The sequence below is a fragment of the Saccopteryx leptura genome, chromosome 6, assembly GCF_036850995.1.
Source record: "Saccopteryx leptura isolate mSacLep1 chromosome 6, mSacLep1_pri_phased_curated, whole genome shotgun sequence".
Lineage (NCBI taxonomy): Eukaryota > Metazoa > Chordata > Mammalia > Chiroptera > Emballonuridae > Saccopteryx > Saccopteryx leptura.
In genome coordinates, this window is record NC_089508.1 from 79,984,327 (window position 1) to 80,003,970 (window position 19,644).

The window sequence follows — 19,644 nt, forward strand, 5'->3', positions numbered from 1 at the left end:
GAACCTCGGTCCTCGGCATCCCAGTCCAATGCTCTATCCACTGCGCCACCGCCTGGTCAGGCTGAACACACATTTTTTTAATCTATCTGTATGGCTAGTAGTCACTGCCGTCCTGGCCATGCACATGCAGGTTCCCATTGAATTCTGACAGTAAAGAAACAGTGGAGCCAAAAAATAGTGAGCCATTCCTTTATTAAAGTCTTGCACCTGCTGATGAGCAAACACACTGGGCTCCCAAAACTACTGACGCATTCTCCAGTTCCACAATCAGTAGAATTTTCTCCGGTTTCTCCTAGAATCAAAGGCCTCACCAGTCTCAATAGGGCTCCCAAAGCCCTTCACTCTGGTTCCCCATCTGCACATCTTCTCTTTCCCTGCCAACATGGCTTCTCTCTCTGCACTCTGCATTCTCTTTGCTCTCACTCTGCAATCATGGCTTTTCTCTTTTTCTTCTCTCTCGTCAAAACTTTCTGGTGTGAAAAACCTCTCCTCCAGAAAACATTAACAAAACAATGGCCTTTCCCAAGAAGGAAGGTAATTTGCAATTTCATAGACCACATATATCTAGCACTGCCCAGCCTCCAATGCAAACTATAAGCAAGCAAACATAAAAAAATCATATTTTACAAACTTATTCGACCAACACTCTCCATAATGTTGAGAGACACTTGGGCTGTTTTCTATCTTTTGGCTATTATAAATAATTCTGCTATGAACATTGATGTACATGCATCTTTTTGAGTCCCTACATTCTTTTGGATATATATCAAAGATAAGAATTGTTGGTCATATGGAAGTTTTATGTTTAACCTTTTGAGAAACATACTGTTTTCCACAGCAACCACATCATTTTACATTCCCACCAGCAATACACAAGTTTCCAATTTCTCCACATCCTCTCAAACATATTTTCCATTAAAAAAAATATACCCACCCTAAGTAGACTAAACATGTATCTACTTTGTAGTTTGAATTTGCATTTCCCTAATGACTAATAACATCAATAATCCTTTTCATGTACTTGTTGGATAATTTGTTTATTCAGTGTTCATTCAAGTCCTTTGTCCATTTTATTTTATTTATTTATTTGTTTTTTTACAGAGACAGAGAGTGAGTCAGAGAGAGGGATGGACAGGGACAGACAGGACTGAAGAGAGATGAGAAGTATCAATTATTAGTTTTTCATTGTGCGTTGCGACATCTTAATTGTTCATTCATTGCTTTCTCATATGTGCCTTGACCGGGGGCCTTCAGCAGACTGAGTAACCCCTTGCTGGAGCCAGCGACCTTGGGTTCAAGCTGGTGGGCTTTTGCTCAAACCAGATGAGCCAGCGCTCAAGCTGACGACCACGGGGTCTCGAACCTGGGTCCTCTGCATCCCAGTCCAACGCTCTATCCACTGCACCACCGCCAGGTCAGGCTATTTTATTTTTTAAAAGATTGTATTTATTCATTTGAGAGGGGGAGCAGAAGTATCAACTCCCATCTCCCATATGTGCCTTGACTAGGTAAGCCCAACTTTTCGAACTGGCAACCTAAGCGTTGCAGGTCGACAGTTTATCCACTGTGCCACCACTGGTCAGGCACTTTTATCCATTTTAAAAATTGGGTTGTTGCCCTAGCCCAGGGGTAGGGAACCTTTTTGGCTGAGAGCCATGAACGCCACATATTTTACAATGTAATTCCGTGAGAGCCATAAAATGACCCGTGTATGTTATGCATTATCCAATAAAAATTTGGTGTTGTCCCGGAGGACAGCTGTGATTGGCTCTAGCCACCCGCAACCATGAACATGAGCAGTAGGAAATGAATGGATTGTAATACATAAGAATGTTTTATATTTTTAACGTTATTATTTTTTTAATTAAAGATTTGTCTGCGAGCCAGATGTAGCCATCAAAACAGCCACATCTGGCTCGCGACCCACAGGTTCCCAACCCCTGCCCTAGCCGAATAGCTCAGTTGGTTAGAGCATTGTCCCAATAAGCAAAGGTTAAGGGTTTGATCCTCTGCAAGGCACATACAAGAACAGACTGGTGTTTCTCTTTCTCCCTTCCTCTCTTTCTAAATAAACAAATAATAATTGGGCTGTTTCTCTATGTGTTAAGTTATAAGAATTACTTATATATTCTGGATATTAGAATCATAACAGATACATGATTTGCTAATATTTTCTCCCATTTTTTTCACTTTTTAAAGTATTTTTCATTGAATTTATTGGAGTGACATTGGTTTGTGCAATTGTTTCAGATATACAATTTTTTTTTAAAGAAATTTGTTTTTTGGGTTTTTTAAAATTTTTATTTATTCATTTTAGAGAGAATGAAAGAGTGAAAGAGAGAGAAGGGGAGAGGAGCAGAAAGCATCAACTCCCATATGTGCCTTGACCAGGGAAGCCAGGGTTTCGAACTGGCAACCTCAGCATTCCAGGTCAACACTCTATCCACTGAGCCACCACAGGTCAGGCCAGATATACAATTCTAAATACATCAACTGTATATTATATTGTGTCTTCACCACTCCAAGTCTCCTTCCACCACCATTTATTCCCATTCCCATCACTTTTGTTTTAGCGTGCGCACGAGAGAAAGGGGGGGAAGACAAACCGACAGAAAGGGAGAGAAAAAAGCATCAACTCATAGTTGCGGCACTTTTGTTGTTCATCGATTGCTTTCTTTTTAAAAATTTTTATTTATTCATTTTTTAGAGAGGAGAGGGAGAAACAGAGAGAGAGAGGAGAGAGAGAGAGAGAAGGGGGGAGGAGCTGGAAGCATCAACTCCCATATGTGCCTTGACCAGGCAAGCCCAGGGTTTTCAACCGGCGACCTCAGCATTTCCAGGTTGACGCTTTATCCACTGCGCCACCACAGGTCAGGCCATTGATTGCTTTCTATGTGTCTTGACTAGGGGGCTCCAGCCAAGACAGTGACTCCTTGCTCAAGCCAGCAACCTTGGGTTCAAGTCATCGACCATGGGTTATGTCTTTGATCCCATGCTCAAGGTGGTGACTCTGTACTCAAGCCAGTGAGCCTGTGCTCAAGCCGGTGACTTCAGGGTTTTGAACCTGGGAGCTCAGCATACCTGGTTAATGCTCTATTCACTGTGCTACCGTCAGGCACAACTTCATTCTTTTTTTGTTATTGTTAACTTTATTCTTTTGTATATGCAAATCCAATTTTCCCAGCACCATTTGTTGAAAAGTGGTTTTGTTGAGGTAATGAGAATGTTCTGAAATTGACTGTGGTGATGGTTGCACATACCTGAGACTATATTAAAAATGATTCAATGGTATAATTTAAATGGTGAGTCATGAGATATATGAGTATAAAACACCCAGCAACACAGATTGCTGGTCCCCACTCCTACCATTTCTGGTTCAGTAGTGTAGAAATTATGTATTTTGAGAATCCACTTCTTCATTGGCTCACAGAAATCATAGTTTTGAAATAAAACTCCAGTAAGAAAAGTAACTTAAGTTTTAAGGGAAACAGACCACATTGGTGATCTTAAAGAAAACTTTAAAAATAGTTTTCTTTTACTGTCCCTCAGAGACAGATGTAAATGTGGTTTGTACCTGTTTTATTAACTTTTTTAATTTAAAAATTTTCTCCATTGATTTGAGAGAGAGAGAGAGAAGCATCAACTCATTGTTTCACTTAGTTGTTCCATTTAGCTGAGCACTCACTGGTTACTTCTCATTTGTGTACTGACTGGGAATCCACAACCTCAGCGTGCAGGGGCAATGCTCTACCCACTGAACCACCTGGCCAGGGCTATACCTGGTTCTTACACTCAGGTCCTGACATATTTTAATCTTATCTTAGTTTTCAAATAGGCAGATATTCCTACAGGGAATTTTCTTTTTCTTTTTCTTTTTTTACACAGACAGAGTCAGAGAGAGGGATAGATAGGGGCAGACAGACAGGAACGGAAAGAGATGAGAAGCATCAATCACTAGTTTTTCACTGTGACACCTTAGTTGTTCATTGATTGCTTTCTCATATGTGCCTTGACCATGGGGCTACAGCAGACCGAGTAACCCCTTGCTCAAGCCAGCGACCTTGGGTCCAAGCCAGTGAGCTTGTGCTCAAACCAGATAATCTGGCAACCTTGGGGTCTCGAACCTGGGTCCTCTGCATCCCAGTCCAACGATCTATCCACTGCGCCACCGCCTGGTCAGGCGGGAATTTTCTTTGATATTATCTTCAGAGGTCTTTTGAATACATGGTAAAAACACTCTTCAGTTCATAAAGAGATGCTGCTTAACAATACTTTGTAGAATAACTTTAATAGTGCAAAAAATAACCTGCTTCCAATCAGTGAAGAAAAAACTTCCAAAGATTTTAATAAAAATAGGCAATACTTTGAACAAAATAAAATAACTAAGTAAATATTACAATTATGTACTCCCAATCCAAGAAAGCAGAAACCATCACTACAAGCCAAATCACTTTGGAACTGATAATTCCAAGTTACCAAAATGCATCAAACAAAGCTTCTTCTACGTTTTAGGCTTACAGAAGAGAAATAAAACTACAGTAAGAAAAGTAACTTAAGTTTTAAGGGAAACAGACCACATTGGTGATCTTAAAAGTTTTATAAGGGAACATTTACATCTTGATTTTTATGGCAAATGAGTTGGCTTTTAAAGCTTAAAAGAGCATGTAATCTTTTAACTAATAATAACTCAGAAGTCAAAGCAACCAAGAGGGATCCAAAGAACTTTAATCTGATCTTAAAGTATAAAGTAAAATTTTAAGATGAATTAGTTGAAAAATGCAAATATATTTTAGTTTAGAATTAAATATAAACAAAAATTACCATGATTAGGATTTGACTAAAGTTTGGGTAAAAGTCTTTCTATTTTGTCTATCTCACAGATAATAATGATCATTCAATATAAATGGGTATTTTTAGTTTTGTATATGAGAAAAGTATTGTTTCACAGACCAATACTTATATTAAGTTCATCACTACTGTCAGAATTTGACAAAACTGGTTTTTGGGGTGTGATATTGTTTAAGTATAATTATTTAATAAAAGGAGTTGAGAATATTGCTATACGGCATCCTTCAGAAAGATGAAAACTGCCCAGGCAGAAGATACAGTATCTCCCTTAACTTCTCTATATAGTTTTATATATCTCCTTACTACATCACTAACACAAAATCAGTATTAATATATTTACATATATGTACTGGGCCAAAATCAATGACCTTTCCCTACAAAATTAGACTTACTAAGAAAGCACTAATAGATATTATATAATAAAAGGAGGCAAGACCTTCAAGAAAAAATAGCAAACAATCTAATAGTTGAGTGCTATTGCTTTCTCTTAATAACATTTCTGAAATGAAGAAAAAGGAGGATTGTTTATAGACAGACATGTCTCTATTCCAGAAATATCTACTCGACAGAAGCCAGGAAACCTAAAAAGCCATAGCTCTGAATGTGGGAAAAATGGCTTATGTTTTTGTTAGTGTCTACTGTACCTCCTCTTACACTTAAAAGTTACTTAGAACTTGTACTAAAGCAGAGAGCACTTTAGTTAGGAGAAAGTGGCACTAAGTGTTCTACTACTTAAACTTTTACTAGAAAGATGAGCAAGTTGATAGCAGGCTATTTGAGGCCTTTCATTATTCCTGACTATAGAGCTTTAAAAACTGACCCTACAAACTAACTAGAAAATCATCAGAAGGAATTTTACTAGGCTTCTTTCTAGGACCTAAAAACAAAGATTAAATAGCAATGGAGACTAACATAATATCATTAGTAAGTGTACTGTGCTTGATTGTTACAGCTGTGGTCCATGGGTATACTGGTGAAAATCACAGTCCTGATGCAGATCTTGGTAAATTTGCTTCACTACATTCTTTAGGTAGTTGTCCTCCAGTGGCACTTTAGATAGAAGGGCAGAAATTTCATTGTGGCTGGAAAGAAAAAAAGGTTAATTAATTTTTCTGGAAACTTACACTTATCTCAAATTCAGTGTAATTCACGTTTTGGGGTCCAGTCTCTGAGTCTCCCAGGAAACACAAATAGGAAATTTGTATTTCTGGAAACAGACTATTCAGTTTGAACTAAGGTTCTAAAAACAAAGCCTAAGATCAAGTTCTGCATGTAATTGTGAGGTATCCTGACCTACCTGCTTTCTCTGGCTATAACATTCTAAACTGCTAGACTGTTGGTGTTTGCTGATGGATTTGAGGTGGGCATATTCTAAATTCTGCCACCTTACAATATGTCAGCAGTATGTTTAAAAAGTTACACAATATAGAGTAGGAATTAAATATTTTTAGGTCTGGTTCCAAAGGCTAATTGAGAATAGCATTATGACTGCACAGCTTTTTAAATGATTATTCTGTTTTCAAGACCATAAAAGTTGTTCATATATGACCTGGGCTAAGCTTATGCAGGATTTTTTTCTTCTTGATTCCTATTTTAGGTAAGAGTGTTGAAAAAGTGGAGTAAGTATAAAAGAAGAGACCAGCAGTATTCAGCATCCCCTGGATATAGCAATGAAGGTCACTGACTTTAAAGGAACACATTCTTCAAAATATTGTCAGAGAGGAGTAATAGTTGGCTCTCACTGTGATCTATTTGCTGATCACTTTGAAGGATCTTTCAAATGATATGACAAAGGTAAAAGAGTAGTTGGAAGCCCTATCCTGCTAGTCCTTCACTCACCTCATGTTTCCAATGTGATTTTTAACAGAGAAAGGTAACAGCACAGTTGGATAATGGGCTGAGAGAGACAAAGTTATCTCAAACTTTGCAAATGCTGCATAGCTGGAGAATAAAAGCCTCAATCTGTAAAAGATGAAATCATTAAAAATACAAAACAAAAATAGAATGAAACACAAAAATACTTTCCTTTTACACTGGAATGTAAAAGTTAGGTGTACATTATTACTTTATTTTCTTTCCTTTTTTAAATGAGGGAGAGATAGAGACAGACATAGGAAAGGAGATAAGAACCATTAACTCATAGTTGTGGCCCTTTACTGTTCATTGATTGCTTTTCATATGTGCCAGCAGAGCCAGTGACCTTGGGCTCAAGCCAGCGACACTGTGCTCAAACTGGTGAGCCCATGCTCAAGCCAGCAGACCTTGGGGTTTCGAACCTGGGTCCTCAGTGTCCCAACTTGATGCTCTATCCACTGTACCACCACTGGTCAGGCAGATGATATACATTATTTCTTGTATTTATCAGATAGACAGATGGTAAAACATCTGGAACAAAGGGACCAGGTCAGTTGGCCTGGTGTGTGGATGCCCCAGGTTCAATCCCTGATCAGGGCACACACGAGAAGGGACCATCTGCTTCTCTTCCCCATCCTCTTGCAGCCAGTGGCTCGAATGGTTCGAGCATGGCCATAGGTGCCAAGGATAGTTCAGTTGGTCTGAACATTGTTCTCAAGTGCTGAGGATAGCTCAGTTGATTCGAGCACTGGCCCCAGACAGGGGTTGTTGGGTGGATCCTGGTCGGGGCACATGCGGAGGTCTGTCTCACTATCTCTCCCTCCTCTCATTTAAAAATAAGAAGAAGAATAAAAAACATCTGGAACAATAATATGATAATTCCTTTTTCATCATTAATAAAATTTTTTTTTTTTTGTATTTTTCAGAAGCTAGAAACGGGGAGAGACAGTCAGACAGACTCCCGCATGCGCCCGACCAGGATCCACCTGGCACGCCCACCAGGGGGCGATGCTCTGCCCCTCCGGGGTTTCGCTCTGTTGCGACCAGAGCCACTCTAGCGCCTGGGGCAGAGGCCAAGGAGCCATCCCCAGCGCCTGGGCCATCTTTGCTCCAATGGAGCCTCGGCTGCAGGAGGGGAAGAGAGAGACAGAGAGGAAGAAGAGGGGGAGGGGTGGAGAAGCAGATGGGCGCTTCTCCTGTGTGCCCTGGCCGGAAATCGAACCCGGGACCCCTGCACGCCAGGCCGACACTCTACCACTGAGCCAACCGGCCAGGGCCTAATAAAATATTTTAGAAAGTTTTCTACTACTTACTTTTATTATTGAACTGTGTCTCCCCCACCCAAATTCATGTTGAAGCCCTAGCCCCAGTACTTCTCAGTATGTGTCCTTCCTTGGAAATAGGATCACTGCAGTTAAGACGAGGTCCTACTTAAGTATGGTGGGTCTGTAATCCAAAATGACTGATGTCTTTATAAAAAGAGGACATTTGGATACAAACATACATATAGGAAGAACGTTTATGAAGATGAAAGCAGACAGTGGGGCTATATATTTACAACCCAAGAAATGCTAAATATTGACAGCAAATCACTATAAGTTAGAAGGGAGGCATAAAACACATTCTTTGCACAGTCCTCAGAAGGAATCAACCATGCCAACACCTTGCTCTCAGACTTTCAGCCTCCAGAACTGTGAAATAACGAGTTTCTGCTGTTTAAGCCTCCCAGTTTGCAGTACACTTTGTTATGGCAGCCCTATGGAACTAATACACTTACTCAGTATTATTCACATCTATGTTCATTAGGTTATAATTTGGTCCCCATCTCTTTAAAAACTCAATCTCTTCTCCAAGGAGCCTGCAATGTCTTATTACCAGTGAGATTTCTTGAAGCATCTGAGAAAAATAGAAGAAAAAAATTATAAGAACATTTAAACATTTAGTGATTTTTAAATATGATTTAAATATATTTATTATTTCAATATCCACTGTTACACATACAAATTTTTAGTTCTGCTTTTTGGGACAGATAATGTAATTTGCCTTTATATACGTCAATCAAAATTTACCTTGGATACCTGATGCTGTGTTGTACATTTCTTTTTCCAGGATTCCTGTTCATTAATGAACTGAAAAATAAGCTTATGAACTAAAAGGGAGGAAGGAGGAGCTTTATCCTCTGAGGAAGGAAAAAAATCAAAAGCAGGGCATTAATTATTCAAATATTTATATATGTAAGCTAGAAATATTATACAAACTAGAAATAACTTTAAACTATTAGGTATCTAAGTATCCTCTCCATTTTATTTTCAAACATGTAAATCAGAATATATGGTACATATAAGACATTCTTTTTTTTTTTCTTTTTTTTTAATTTTATTTATTTTTAGAGAGGAGAGAGACAGAGAGGGAGAGAGAGGAGAGAGAGACAGAGAGAGAAGGGGGAGGAGCTGGAAGCATCAACTCCCATATGTGCCTTGACCAGGCAAGCCCAGGGTTTCGAACCGGCGACCTCAGCATCTCCAGGTCGATGCTTTATCCACTGCGCCACCGCAGGTCAGGCCGTAAGACATTCTTATAAATACTCAATCCTTTATTACATACAGAATAAAACTTGGTTAAGAGTGTAGGCTTTGACCTGTGGTGGCTCAGTGAATAAAGCGTCGACCTGGAATGCTGAGATTGCTGGTTCGAAACCCTGTGCTTGCCCAGTCAAGGCATCTGCAAGAAGCAACTACAAACTGATGCATCCTATTCCTCCCCCGCCTTTCTCTCCCTCTCTCTCTCTCTTTCTCTCTCCTCCCTCTAAAATCTATAAACAATTTTTTTTTACAACATAGGCTTAAATGTAACATAAACCTGAGTTTAAATCCTGTCCTTCCTCACTACCTGAGTGAGCTTGAGCACAACACATTTCTTTTAAGCTGAGGTCTCTACCTTGTAAAATGGAAAATAATACCTACCTCACAGTTGATATAAGTAATACACATGCCTGACACAGAATAAGTTCTCATAATGGTAATTTTTAGATTATGGAAATAGCTATTATTAATCATTGCTCAAGATCTAGTAATTACAAAAAAATAATTTCTTTTAAAACCCACCCAATATTTGGAACATTATCCTAGCAATTCCATGTCTACTACACATTTCTAAGGACAAATTATTATTATTTATATTTAACTTAGTATGTGAAAGAGTTCTAAAGCAGCATTAATTTACACTTGTAAATTTCTAACATTTTGGGTGGCTTAAATGTTTGAACTTACCATCTAACAGAGATTGAAAATTCAGGTCAACAATCCTTCTACAAGCCTTGTTCAGGAAAGGGAGACCAACTAGGGAGAACCAGAATAAGGAGAGTATTTCTTTTAATTATTTGACTTTAAACCACATACAACTCAAAAACTTTAGAGTCCTACTCTTGCTGGGTACCAGGAATCATATTATTCTCTCTATATGGTAAAGGCTCCACTAAGACCACTGAACTATATTGATTGGCAGGCCTTTGAAAGAAGTAAACTTAAGGTGTAATATATTTAACAAGATTTCCTCTTTTGCCCTGGCCAGATAGCTTGGTTGATTAGAGCATTGTCCAGAAGTGCAGAGGTTGCCAGTTTGATCCCCAGTCAGTGCACATACTGAAACAGATGTTCCTGTCTCTCTTGCGTTCTCTCCATTCCTCTCTCTAAAATCAATAAAATAACCATTTAAAAAAAGGCCTCTTCCTTTGACTTTTTAAAATTTTTTAGTGACAGAGACAGAGAGACAGAGAGATGGACAGACTCGCAAGAAGGGAGAGAGATGAGAAGCATCAATTCTTCGTTGTGGCACCTTAGTTGTTCATTAATTGCTTTCTCATATGTGCCTTGACCAGGGGCTATAGCAGAGTGAGTGACCCCTTGCTCAAGCCAGTGACCTTGGGCTCAAGCTGGTGAGCCTTGCTCAAACCAGATGAGCTTGCGCTCATTCTAGACCTCAGGGCCTAGAATCTGGGTCCTCTGCATCCCAGTTCAATGCTCTATCCACTGTGCCACCACCTGGTCAGGCTCCTTTCACTTTTAACTGCTATGCAAAGATAATATTATTTTCAGGAATCATGTAAAGAGGCTATGACCTCCTACACCTATCTTTGTACATATACAGTAAAAATGATTTGTTTTTAGCATTACAGTAATACTTTTAGGTAGCCAGTACAGCTGCTTACTCCTCCATACTCTAGAGTTATCTCCTGCCTCTCAAATTCTGATTCTTTTTACTTTGGATACAATATGAGACAAATAGACACGATCAATTTATACTCTCAGCCCTGGCCAACAGGTCAGTTGGTTAGAGCATTGTCCCAATACACCAAGTTGTAGGTTCAATACCCAGTCAGGACACATACAAGAATCAAACAATGAATGCATAAATAAGTTGAACAACATATCAACATTTCTCTCTCTCAAAATCAATTTTTAAAAAATCTATAATCTTGCTTGACTAGTGGTGGTGTAGTGGATAGACTGTCAACCTGGGTTGCTGAGTACCCAGGTTCGAAACCTGGAGGTTGCCAGCTTAAGTGCAGGGTTGCTGGCTTGAGCGTGAGATCATAGGCATGACCCCATGGTTGTTGGCTTGAACCCAAAGGTCACTGGCTTGAAACCTCAGGTCGCTGGCTTGAGCAAGGGGTCAGTGGCTCAGCTGGAGGCCCCTCCACCATCAATGCATGTATGAGAAAGCAATCAATAAACAACTAAAGTGCTACTACAATGAGTTGATGCTTCTCATCTCTCCTTTCCTGTCTATCTGTCCCTTTCAGTCCCTCTAGCTCTCTCTTAAAAAAAACAAAACAAAACAAAACAAACAACAAAACCCCTATAATCTCAAGAAGCTTACAGCTCAGGGTAACATACAAATAAATTGCAGTAATAAATATACCAAGAATTACAAACTATGATAAACACTATTAAGGAAAACTGTAGGAAACAAATAAGAATAGTAGAGCAAAACCTTCAAAAAAAAAAAAAAAAAAGAATAGTAGAGCAAGTAGGACAGGGAATAGGTATAATGAGAGTCCAGCAAAACTTTCCTAGAAAGTGATAATTAAGTTGAGCATGTAAAGATTATTAGTAATTTATTTAGTAAAGAGGAGTGCTACGGTCTAAACAATATTTGTGTTTCCTCCAGATTCATGTGTTGAAATCATGTAAAAAAAAAAGAAAAGAAAAAGAAAAGAAATCGTAATGTCCAATGTGATGGTATAAGAAAGTACCTTTGGGAGGTACTTAGGTCATGAGGGTAGAGGCCTCTTATAAAAGAGACCCCAGGCCCTGGCCGGTTGGCTCAGCAGTAGAGCGTCGGCCTGGTGTGCGGGGGACCCGGGTTCGATTCCCGGCCAGGGCACATAGGAGAAGCGCCCATTTGCTTCTCCACCCCCACCCCCTCCTTCCTCTCTGTCTCTCTCTTCCCCTCCCGCAGCCAAGGCTCCATTGGAGCAAAGATGGCCCGGGCACTGGGGATGGCTCCTTGGCCTCTGCCCCAGGCGCTAGAGTGGCTCTGGTTGCGGCAGAGCGATGCCCCGAGGGGCAGAGCATCACCCCCTGGTGGGCAGAGCGTCGCCCCTGGTGGGCGTACCGGGTGGATCCCGGTCGGGCGCATGCGGGAGTCTGTCTGACTGTCTCTCCCCGTTTCCAGCTTCAGAAAAATACAAAAAAAGAAAAAAAATAAAAAAAAATAAAAAAAAAAAAGAGACCCCAGAGAGCTAGCTTGGCATTTGGTCACGTGAGAATACAATCAGAAGCATGCAACCTGAAAGAGGACCCTCACCTGACTAGGCTGGCTTCCTGATCTCGGACTTTCACCTTCCAGAACCGTGACAATTTCTGTTGCTTATAAGCTACCCAGGCTGCCTGACCAGGCGGTGGTGCAGTGGATAAAGCGTCAGACTGGGATGCAGAGGACCCAGGTTCGAGACCTCGAGGTTGCCAGCTTGAGTGCAGGCTTACCTGGCTTGAGCAAAGCTCACCAGCTTGGGCCCAAGGTCACTGGCTTGAGCAACGGGTTGCTCGATCTGCTGTAGCCCCACGGTAAAGGCATATATGAGAAAACAATCAATGAACAACTAAAGTGTCACAACAAAAAAAACTGATGATTGATGCTTCTCATCTCTCTCTGTTCCTGTCTGTCTGTCCCTATCTATCCCTCTCTCTGACTCAACTATCCAAAAAAAAAAAAAGCTACCCAGGTTATAGTATTTTTGTTATAGTAGCCCAAATGAACTAAGACAGGAAAAGAGTTTCCTAGTATAGAAACATCAGTATATATAGGTCCTGAGGTAGAATGAAATATGATTGAGAAAGAACAACATAAGCTTTTAAGGAAATAAAAGAAATTCATTGTGCCTGACACACAGAGATCTGTTTAAAATGAGGCAGGAGCCCTGGCCGGTTGGCTCAGCGGTAGAGCGTCGGCCTAGCGTGCGGAGGACCCGGGTTCGATTACCGGCCAGGGCACACAGGAGAAGCGCCCATTTGCTTCTCCACCCCTCCGCCGCGCTTTCCTCTCTGTCTCTCTCTTCCCCTCCCGCAGCCAAGGCTCCATTGGAGCAAAGATGGCCCGGGCGCTGGGGATGGCTCTGTGGCCTCTGCCTCAGGCGCTAGAGTGGCTCTGGTAGCAACATGGCGACGCCCAGGATGGGCAGAGCGTCGCCCCATGGTGGGCGTGCCAGGTGGATCCCGGTCGGGCGCATGCGGGAGTCTGTCTGACTGTCTCTCCCTGTTTCCAGCTTCAGAAAAATGAAAAAAAAAAAAAATTAAAAAAAAAAATTAAAATGAGGCAGGAACAGGAGGAAAAGAGCTTTACAAGCTATATTAAATATTTTTATCATTAGTCTGAGAGTAGTAGGTAGGTGCATGAGCAGATTCCCAACAATCATCACAGCTACAGGAAGAAGAATGGAATTGGAGAGGAAAAAGCGAAGATCCAGAAAGACCAGCTGAAATATTATTGTAGTCATCTTGGTTAGATATGAGCAGAGACAGTAGAGGTGAAGAAAAGCGGATGAATATTAAGTTAAAATCAATAAGTCTTATTAAAGATTTAAATATGCCTGGTAAGCGAGAAAGAGGTATAGAGTGATTCCTAAATTCTAATTTTGGATCTGGATGGAAACTGATGGTATTCATTGAGAAAAGAAACTTTAAAGAGAAATCATCTTTGGAGACTGGGAGAGTGTAAAGATCTTAAAATCCAATTTGGCCATGTTTATTCATGGTTGGCTTTTTTTTTTGCACACATGTACAAGAAACAGAGAGAGAGAGAGACAGACAGGAAGGGAGAGAGATGAAAAGCATCAACTCATAGTTGCAGCACTTTAGTTTGTTCATTGATTGTTTCTAATATGTGCCTTGATGGGGAAGGAGGGGCTCCAGCTGAGCCAGTGACCTCTTGCTCAAGCCAGAGACCTTAGGCTCAAGCCAGCGACCTTGGGCTTCAAGCCAACGACCTTTGGAGTCGAGCCAGTGACCACGGGGTCATGTCTCTGATCATATACTCAACCCAGATGAGCGCAGCCCTGCGCTCAAGCCGGATGAGCCCACATTCAAGCCAGCAGCCTCCAGGTTTCAAATCTGGGTCCTCAGAGTCCCAGACCGATGCTCTATCCAGTGCATCACCATCTGGTCAGGCTCATGGTTGGTTTGAAGAAATGAACTGTTTCAAAAAAAAGGGCTTCACTAAAGAACAAAAATATAGCCTGACCAGGCGGTGGCGCAGTGGATGGAGCGTCGGACTGGGATGCAGAGGACCCGGGTTTGAGACCCCAAGGTCGCCGGCGTGAGCGTGGGCTATCTGGTTTGAGCAAAAAGCCCACCAGCTTGAACCAAGATCGCTGGCTCCAGCAAGGGGTTACTCGGTCTGCTGAAGGCCCGCGGTCAGGGCACGTATGAGAAAGCAATCAATGAACAGCTAAGGTGTTGCAACGCGCAATGAGGGGCTGATGATTGATGCTTCTCATCTCTCTCCGTTACTGTCTGTCTATCCCTCTCTCTCTGCCTCACTCTCTGTCTCTGTAAAAAATAAATAAATAAATAAATAAATAAAAATAATAAAAAAAAAGAACAAAAATATAGTCAAGAGTCAACAGATGTTAAGAGTAACTTCTCTATCACAAAAGACAGAAAAAAGGAAGTTGGAATACTGTATATAAATGTGAATAGCATGTTGACCCAATATTTGGATAGGCAAAATTTCTACTGTCTAATGTAATTCAACAAAGGGCAATTTTCACCAGTTGAATTTTTAATTTCACTTTTTTTTTTTTTAAATAAATAAATTTTTATTTTAATGGGGTGACATCAACAAATCAGGGTACACATATTCAAAGAAAACATCTCCAGGTTATCTTGTCATTTAGTTCTGTTGCATACCCTCACTTCTTTTTTTAAGTGAGAGTAGGGGAGATACAGAGACAGACTCCTGCCCCAACTGGGGTCCTGCCCCATCTAGCAACCCCCATCTAGGGCCAATGTTTTGCCCACTGGAGCCGCTTGCAATAGAGCTATTTTTAGCACCTGAGGCAGAGGTTCAACAGAGCCATCCTCAGCGCCCCAGGATGTGCTTGAATCAATCGAGCCATGGCTGTAGGACAGGAAGAAAGAGAGAGAAGGGTGGGGTGGAGGAGAAGCAGATGGTCGCCTCTCCTGAGTGCCCTGACCAGGAATCCACATGATGGGCTGACACTCAACCACTGAGCCAACCAGCCAGCAACTTATTTCACTCTTTATCTAATAAAATAAAAACAATGCCTGACCTGTGGTGGTGCAGTGGAGACACTGAGGTCCCTGTTGGTCCCAGGTTGGACGCTGAGATCGTCAACCTGAGTGTAGGATCATCAACATGATCCCAAGGTCACTGACCCAAGTAAGGGGTCAGTGGCTTGGCCTAAGCCCCCTGGTCAAGGCATGTAGGAGAAGCAATAAATGAACAAACTAACAAGATGCAACTACGAGTTGATGCTTCTCATCTCTCTCTTTTCCTGTCTCTCTCTCTCAAAAAAATAAAAATAAAATTCTACTCTCATTAATTGAAGTGACCACCTTTTCTAAGATTTTCAGCAGAGCTTTTATTATGTCAATAGTTATTGTATTAAAATAAATATTTGAGTTTAGAGATATATATATATATATATATTTTTTTTTTTTCCCCCTGAAGCTGGAAACGGGGAGAGACAGTCAGACAGACTCCCGCATGCGCCCGACCGGGATCCACCCGGCACGCCCACCAGGGGCGACGCTCTGCCCACCAGGGGGCGATGCTCTGCCCCTCCGGGGCGTCGCTCCGCCGCGACCAGAGCCACTCCAGCGCCTGGGGCAGAGGCCAAGGAGCCATCCCCAGCGCCCAGGCCATCCTTGCTCCAATGGAGCCTTGACTGCGGGAGGGGAAGAGAGAGACAGAGAGGAAGGAGGGGGTGGGGGTGGAGAAGCAAACGGGCGCTTCTCCCATGTGCCCTGGCCGGGAATCGAACCCGGGTCCCCCGCACGCCAGGCTGACGCTCTACCGCTGAGCCAATCAGCCAGGGCCTAGCTATATATTTTTTCAGAGGAATTATCTTGCTTTTGCTACTCACCTACTGGTTCTCCAAAAGTGATGGTGAGTTCTATTGTGTCATAAAGAAAGGTGACTACAGCTTGATCATCATTCCACTCAATGACATCCCACTCAGACAAGCTGGAGAGATGAACAAGACAAAATAATGTTTTTTAGATAAAAGAAGTGAGTTAACTTCCAATAGCACCCAAAAGTACCAGCAGCAGATGCTAAAGTTTTTCTACTGGTTGGGAGACAATATTTTAATTCAAATACTGTGACTGTATAAATATGCTTTTGACAGGAATAAAAATTCAATCTTGTATTGTATATCAGGGAAAAACCAAGTCTAGGCAATACAGTGTTAAATATTTTAAAATTATAATTCCGTAGCTCTCTGACCTTGTATACTTTCAGCTTAATGTTGAGTACACTGAGGCTATGTTGGTTAAAAACAGTGATACATACTACAAACCTATGTCAACTGCTCTAGCAGGTTTAGACATCCATAAAGGCACAGAATAAAATGCAAAATAATGACACCTGTTTTTCATTACCTCAATTGATCCAGTAGCTCTTCAGTTGTATTCATTTGTTTTTGCACAAAGTCTATTTGAGCAAGGGTCTGCTGTTTCTGTACCTCTAGTTCTAAGAGATTTCTGCAAAAAAGGTATTGACAAGATAAGTCCATTGTTAGAGAATTTGGACTCTATTAAAATAAAACGTATATGACAAGAAGTCATGTGCTAGATGCTTCCCCAGTGAGGTGAACGGCATGATTTTTGCATTCTTAGGTGGGGTTTTGGGGGGGAGGGGGGAAATGAGCAATTATCTAGAAGCATGGAAAGGCCTAAATGAATGGCTCACTAATTAGAATCCATAAAGATATCTTTGGAAGTTTCTCATGCTATTTAAGATTATTATTAAAGTTTATATTTTCATTTTGATGATAAAAATATATGCATAATGCAGATCAATAGATTACCCACCTTAAAGCTGAGATATGTCATAATTTTGGTGCCTTCATTTGGTTCTGTTTAATTTATTAGTTTTAAATAGAACTGATGCTTTTTTTTTTTTTTTTTTTTTTACATAGGCAGAGATAGGGACAGACAGACAGGAATGGAGAGAGATGAGAAGCATCAATCATCAGTTTCTCGTTGTGCGTTGCAACTTCTTAGTTGTTCATTGATTGCTTTCTCACATGTGCCTTGACAGGGGGGAAGAGGGGAGGCTACAGTAGACCAACTGACCCCTTGCTCAAGCCAGCAACCTTGGGCTTCAAGCCAGCCACCTCATGCTCAAGTTGGTGAGCCCATGTTCAAAATGGATGAACCCACACTCAAGCCAGCAACCTCAGGGTTTCAAATTTGGGTCCTCTGCATCCTAGTCCAACGCTCTATGCACCGCGCCACCACATGGTTAGGCTCATTGACTGATTTTTTTTTTTTACAGAGACAGAGTCAGAGAGAGGGATAGATAGGGACAGACAGAGAGGAACGGAGAGAGATGAGAAACATCAATTATCAGTTTTTCGTTGCAACACCTTAGTTGTTCACTGATTGCTTTCTCAAATGTGCCTTGACTGTGGGCCTTCAGCAGACCGAGTGACCCCTTGCTTGAGCCAGCGACCTTGGGTCCAAGCTGGTGAGTTTTGCTCAAAACAGTTGAGCCCGCGCTCAAGCTGGCGACCTCGGGGTCTTGAACCTGGGTCCTTCAGCATCCCAGTCTGACTCTCTATCCACTGTGCCACCGCCTGGTCAGGTTTTTGGTTGATTCTTGATGGTGCCCTGACCTGGATTGAACATGCAACTTAAGTATGTTGGTAAAACTCTCTAACCAACTGAGCTACCTAGCCAGGGCCTAGGTTATTTTCTTTAAAAGGACCTTGATATTGTTCAAGTTTGAGAAATACTGCCTTGGATTAATGCCCTGTAAACAATAGAACTTAAAAAATGTCAACCCTGGGGTCAAGGTCAAAGCTTCGAGTCAGCCTTAGTCAATGATCATGTCCCCAATCTTGTCAGTCTGGAGGTAGGAAGTCATTTAATCTTGTTATGTTTAGCGTGTTTTCTAACATTCAAATTGAAGGCTGACCTTTGGAGTTCTTCTTCTTCAGTTTTCAGCTGTTCCAGTTCTTTGAAAAGAAAAATAAAAACAAATCAAAATGGACATATAAAAATGTTGCTATAAAAATCATCTTGAAAATTCTCTTATTTAAAATTTTATCTTATTTAATCTCACCTAAATAAACAAACTCAAAGCAGAAGAGTTTCGCCCTGGCCAGTTTGCTCAGTGAACAGAGCATCAGCCTGGCACACAGATGTTCCAGGTTTGATCCCTTGTCAAGGCACACATGGTAAGTGACCATTTGCTTCTCTTCCCATCTGTCTCCCCCTTCTCTCTCTTCCCCACTCACAGCCAGTGGCTCAACTGATTCAAGAGTAGGCACCGGGTGCTGAGGATAGCTTGGTTGATTCAAGCATCTGCCACAGATGTGGGTTGTCAGGTGGATCCAGTGGGGACACATGTGGGAGTCTGTCTATCTCCCCTCCTCTCACTTAAAACAAAAACAAAAAACAGAAGAGTCTCCCCTCCATTTATTAATTCAGTTACCTTTCTCTGCAGCTCTCATTTCAGAATCCCATTCTTCCATAGGAATGTCTTTCTTTTCATCCTCCAAATTTTTAGTTTCTAGAGTAGAAAATGTGCATTAAAATAACCCAGTAAAAAATAATTAAAAAAATGAGACATGTTCCTAAAATGAATTTTTCAGACTATCTGACATTCATCTTTCCCCCACTTTTCCTTGCCAATAAAGCACTGAGACATAATTAAAATTTCATACAAATACTTGCTTCTAGGCCCTGGCCAGTTGGCTCAGTGGTAGAGCATCAGCCAGGTGTGTGGAAGTCTCGGGTTTGATTCCCAGCCAGGGCACACAGGAGAAGCGCCCATCTGCTTCTCCACCCCTCCCCCTCTCCTTCCTCTCTGTCTTTCTCTTCCCTTCCCGCAGCCAAGGCTCCATAGGAGCAAAGTTGCCCTAGGCACTGAGGATGGCTCCATGGCCTCAGCCTCAGGCACCAGAATGGCTCCAATTGCAGCAGAGCAACATCCCCTGGCGGGCATGCCGGGTGGACCCCGGTGGGGCACATGCGGAAATCTGTCTGCCACCCCCACTTCTCACTTTGGAAAAATACAAAGAAAGACAAAACAAAACCCAACTTTCTTCTAATAGCAGAAAACTGAACTCTGAGCCGAGCCATAGAACAATGATCACCAATAGCAGCTTTTCAGGGGCCATTTTGAAATGGAAATCGTTTATATAAACTTGCATAATCAAAGTTATTATTAGGCAACCCCATGAACTAAGCA

General features: G+C 41.5%; 1 protein-coding gene across 3 annotated transcripts in view; it reads right to left on the reverse strand.

Moving 5' to 3' along the window:
* Nucleotides 1–4,300: 4,300 nt before the first annotated feature.
* The window catches only part of KNL1 (kinetochore scaffold 1), a 75,387-nt gene continuing 60,043 nt past the window's right edge, over nucleotides 4,301–19,644 (reverse strand). For all 3 annotated transcript variants that reach the window (XM_066342216.1, XM_066342215.1, XM_066342214.1), the window contains 9 exons: nucleotides 18,886–18,963; nucleotides 18,367–18,406; nucleotides 16,827–16,928; nucleotides 16,310–16,410; nucleotides 9,972–10,040; nucleotides 8,772–8,881; nucleotides 8,480–8,598; nucleotides 6,688–6,810; nucleotides 4,301–5,930 (listed from right to left, as the gene is read on the reverse strand). In XM_066342216.1, the coding sequence (XP_066198313.1) occupies nucleotides 5,795–5,930; nucleotides 6,688–6,810; nucleotides 8,480–8,598; nucleotides 8,772–8,881; nucleotides 9,972–10,040; nucleotides 16,310–16,410; nucleotides 16,827–16,928; nucleotides 18,367–18,406; nucleotides 18,886–18,963 (878 nt within the window). In that variant the 3' untranslated portion in view covers nucleotides 4,301–5,794. The remainder of the gene's footprint in view (nucleotides 5,931–6,687; nucleotides 6,811–8,479; nucleotides 8,599–8,771; nucleotides 8,882–9,971; nucleotides 10,041–16,309; nucleotides 16,411–16,826; nucleotides 16,929–18,366; nucleotides 18,407–18,885; nucleotides 18,964–19,644) is intronic.